This window comes from Egretta garzetta, unplaced genomic scaffold, assembly GCF_000687185.1.
Source record: "Egretta garzetta isolate BGI_Z169 unplaced genomic scaffold, ASM68718v1 scaffold819, whole genome shotgun sequence".
In the NCBI taxonomy this organism is placed as follows: domain Eukaryota; kingdom Metazoa; phylum Chordata; class Aves; order Pelecaniformes; family Ardeidae; genus Egretta; species Egretta garzetta.
In genome coordinates, this window is record NW_009260833.1 from 248,867 (window position 1) to 252,675 (window position 3,809).

General features: G+C 60.0%; 1 protein-coding gene across 1 annotated transcript in view; it reads right to left on the bottom strand.

Annotated features, from left to right (window-relative positions):
• The window catches only part of NAPB (NSF attachment protein beta), a 7,010-nt gene extending 6,172 nt beyond the window's left edge, over positions 1–838 (bottom strand). The window contains exons 1-2 of the mRNA XM_035902382.1: positions 760–838; positions 476–599 (exon numbers count right to left, since the gene is read on the bottom strand). Coding sequence (XP_035758275.1) covers positions 476–599; positions 760–838 — 203 coding nt within the window. The remainder of the gene's footprint in view (positions 1–475; positions 600–759) is intronic.
• Between the last annotated feature and the right edge of the window lie 2,971 nt (positions 839–3,809).

Genomic DNA, 3,809 nt, shown 5'->3' on the forward strand with positions numbered 1-3,809 from the left:
AGGCTGCCCCCTCCAACAGCAAAATTCAAAACGCTGATCTCGTAAACACACAGAGGCTGCCGCTTTCTAGGAAGTTTGGGTGGTTTACAACTGTAAACCAGTCGTAGCGTCAGCCCGGAGTTCGTTTCTTCGTCCCCCCGGCACGGGAAAGCAGGGGTGCCACCGGTGGGCTGGCTGGCTTGTTTCCAAACACTCGGCTGGGGTGAGGGGCATGGCGGGTCTTCCGGAGAACCACAACCCTACCACCAGGTTTAACAAATCCAGACCCCCAGCCCATCGCAGGTCAGTCCGTTTCCCTCCCGCCTCGCCTCGGCCCCGGGGAAAGCCCTGGGAGGGGGCTGGGGCTAAGGGCAGGGGGCCCGGCGCGATCCAGCCCTGCCTGAGGCATTCCCCGAGAAGCGGGTGTTTCTCCCAAGCCAAGCTCAAGCAGGAAGGAAGCTGCCGAGCGCCTCCCAGCCGACGCGCTGCAGCGTACCCAAGCTCAGCAAAGGCTTCGGTAGAGCCGAAGCGCCAGGGATCACCTGGGGACGACTCGCCCACGCGTGCCGGTCCGCGCGGCAGGCCAAGACGGTGCCGGCTACCCAGCGGCACCCCAAGGACTGCCTTGGAGAGGCAGAAGCGCGGGAGCTATTGCGGCTCTCGAGTCGGAGCGAGGATCCGCAGCCCCGCAGAGCCGGTGACTACCGAGAGCCTGGCGCGCCACCTCCTCTGCCGCTAAGTGGCTTTGCAAGAAACAATCCCGGATTTCGCTCCCCTTACCTTGCGGGTCTGCTTTTTTGTAGGCGTTGCCGGCATCCACGAAGCTGGTGGCCGAGTCGTGCTTGCTCTGCAGCTGCATGTGCAGCTTGGCCGCCTGACAAAACGCGTTCCCTGCGGCTGGGAGAGAAGCGCACGCCGACCCCGTGTACCCCTCCGGCCCGGCAACGAGCGGGATCGCCGCAAAACGGCGAAGCACGCGTCGCTTCCCGGGACCCGGAAGGGCCGGGAGATGCAAAAACCCAAATTGTTTGTGGCCAGGCGCTGCTCCTCTGCCGAGGGGTACATCCCACCCGCATGCTCATCTGTGGCAGCCGTGCTCGCCCTCACTACTGGGTCGGCAAGAGGGATCCCCAGGGATCCCAAAATCCATTGGATTTGACGTCCCACCCTGTGGTATTTCCTCGAGGAAGAGCAAAGCCAGGGCAGCGGCCCCTTAGCTGGCTTCCCCGCAGAATTAGGAGCTTTTGTTTTCAAACCCCACTGTGAGCAGGCAGAGCTGGCAGGCGCCGAACAACCCGGCCCTTAGAAAGGGGAGGCGAGAGTTTCTCACTGCATCAAGCGGGGACAGAGAGGCCGAGGGAAACCCCCTCAAGTGGCAACTTGAAGAGTTTTGGCACCTTCCTAAGGAGCCTGGAGCCTGCCCCCTCTCCGACTCGAGTCCCTCCTTTTTGGGCAGGAGCAGCCGGCTTCTCAAGAGCCTCCCGAGGCGCTCGGCAAAGAGCCGCCCGCAAAAAGCAACCTCTGGTACGCGACAAAGTGCCGCAGCGTCTGGGGAAGGTAAAGCCAGCCAGAACTCAAAGGGGTGCTCGACAGCTCGCTGCTTGCTTCAAGGCAGGCGCGCGCTCCGGTGTACATCTCGCAGGCTTCCTCCACCCTGGTGTTGCCCCTGAAAGGCAGCGAGAGAGCCCCTGACGCCGCGCCACAACGAAACGCTGGCCCCGAAACGGGGGGCCAAGAGCTGAAGTGGGGCTTGGGGTGCTGCAGCCCCGCGGGCTCGGGCGATGGGGCCCCCCGGGCTGGTCACCCTCGTTTTAAAACGCAGGGCGAGCATGGCGCCGCTCAGAGAGGGGTAAGCTGGATTTGGGGCACCGGCAGCCCCCCGTCCTCGCCGGACCCTCTCCCAGAGGGTGCCAGGTCATTAGCAACGCACGGGGGAGGCGGGGAGAAATTCGGTTATTGCCTAACGGGATCCCCCCAGCCCCACTGTGAGCAGGCAGAGCTTGTTTCACCTCTAAGCACAGGCGGTTTTTTGGGACCGCTCCTCCTTGCTCTTGCAAGCCACCTTTTGCCTGAACTAAAGCCAAAGGAGGCGGCGTGAGGTAACGCTGCACCCTGCAAAGTGCCCAAAACGGGGCCATTTTCAGCCTTTTAGTCTCAAAAAAGGAAAAAACCCAAAGCACAGCGCTCACGCACGCTAATGGAGGCTTTCAGGAAAGAGCCCGGCTATCGGCAACGCTTTTGGTCGGGCACTCAGCATCCTGGACACCCCCTCTCACCGGCAGGATGCCGACAGCAAAGTCACCCACCACCTCTTCGTCCATTTTAAAAGCAATTTTTCATGCATCTATTTTCCAGGAAGGGCTGGGAGGTGACATTTGTCATCACCCTCGTTTCTTCCCGTCCTTCTCCTGGCACCGACCACGTTTCACCTCTAAGCACAGGCAGATTTTTGGGACTGCTCCTCCTTGCTCTTGCAAGCCGCCTTTTGCCTGAACTAAAGCCAAAGGAGGCGGCGTGAGGTAACGCTGCACCCTGCAAAGTGCCCAAAACGGGGCCATTTTCAGCCTTTTAGTCTCAAAAAAGGAAAAAACCCAAAGCACAGCGCTCACGCACGCTAATGGAGGCTTTCAGGAAAGAGCCCGGCTATCGGCAACGCTTTTGGTCGGGCACTCAGCATCCTGGACACCCCCTCTCACCGGCAGGATGCCGACAGCAAAGTCACCCACCACCTCTTCGTCCATTTTAAAAGCAATTTTTCATGCATCTATTTTTAGCCCAAGAAAATGAGAAATTTGCCTCTCGAAAGCTCTGCCCGTTCACTCCGAGGATTTTTCGGCAATTTGCCGCCCGGATTACGGCCCTGGAGCAGGCCCTGCCCGCTCAATCTGCTGGAGGCTGGGGAGGAATTTATTTTTGAAACTTCTGCTCCTAGGGCTGCGGGCGCTAGATTTTTCCAGGCTGTTATTTAGAAGCAGCAAGGCCTCGGTGGAGGGCCCCGCTCTGCAAACGCTCTTTTCTTAAAAATCAAACCAAATCAATCAATAAATAAATAAAAAAGCCAGGACTGAGGTGGCCAAAACCACTCGTTTTTCGAAACCCTCCCAGGCACAGCTCCCGCACCCCCAGGAATATCTGCTTTTGGACACAACGACCCACTAAAGAGGCACCTTTGCCATTTTCGGGGGTACCGCTCCCCCCGGCAACCCCATCCCCCTGACGGTCTCTGTACCGTGAGCCCCCAGGGCTCGGGACCACGGCTCTACCAGGCAGAAAATTGTCTGGAAAACCCCCAGCCTGGTCCAAACCCTCCCCGGGGCTGCAAAAGGCCTCCCGGAGGATGGGGGGCTTTGAGCCTGACCCCGGCACCGTTCGCAGAGCCCTGCCCGGGGGGGGCGAGGGCGCTCCCCAGAAAGGGGAGAGGCCAGTCCTCGCTGGGTCGGCAAGAGGGATCCCCAGGGATCCCAAAATCCATTGGATTTGACGTCCCACCCTGTGGTATTTCCTCGAGGAAGAGCAAAGCCAGGGCAGCGGCCCCTTAGCTGGCTTCCCCGCAGAATTAGGAGCTTTTGTTTTCAAACAGTGAACTACACCCCGGCTAATTTAATGTCGGGAACATTCAGGTCCCCCCCTCTGACCACCCCCCTCCCCATATCGAAATCATCGCAGGGCCGGGCTGAGCCGAGGAATTGCATCGCCATAGGGACCATCCCCATGGAAACAGCCTGGGATGCAAAACTCCCAATTCCTGCAGGAAGATGCTCAGGTACCCGCGGGTCACCCCACTGTCAGCCACCCTCTACGCAGCCCCCCCCCCCACGGGGCGGGCCACT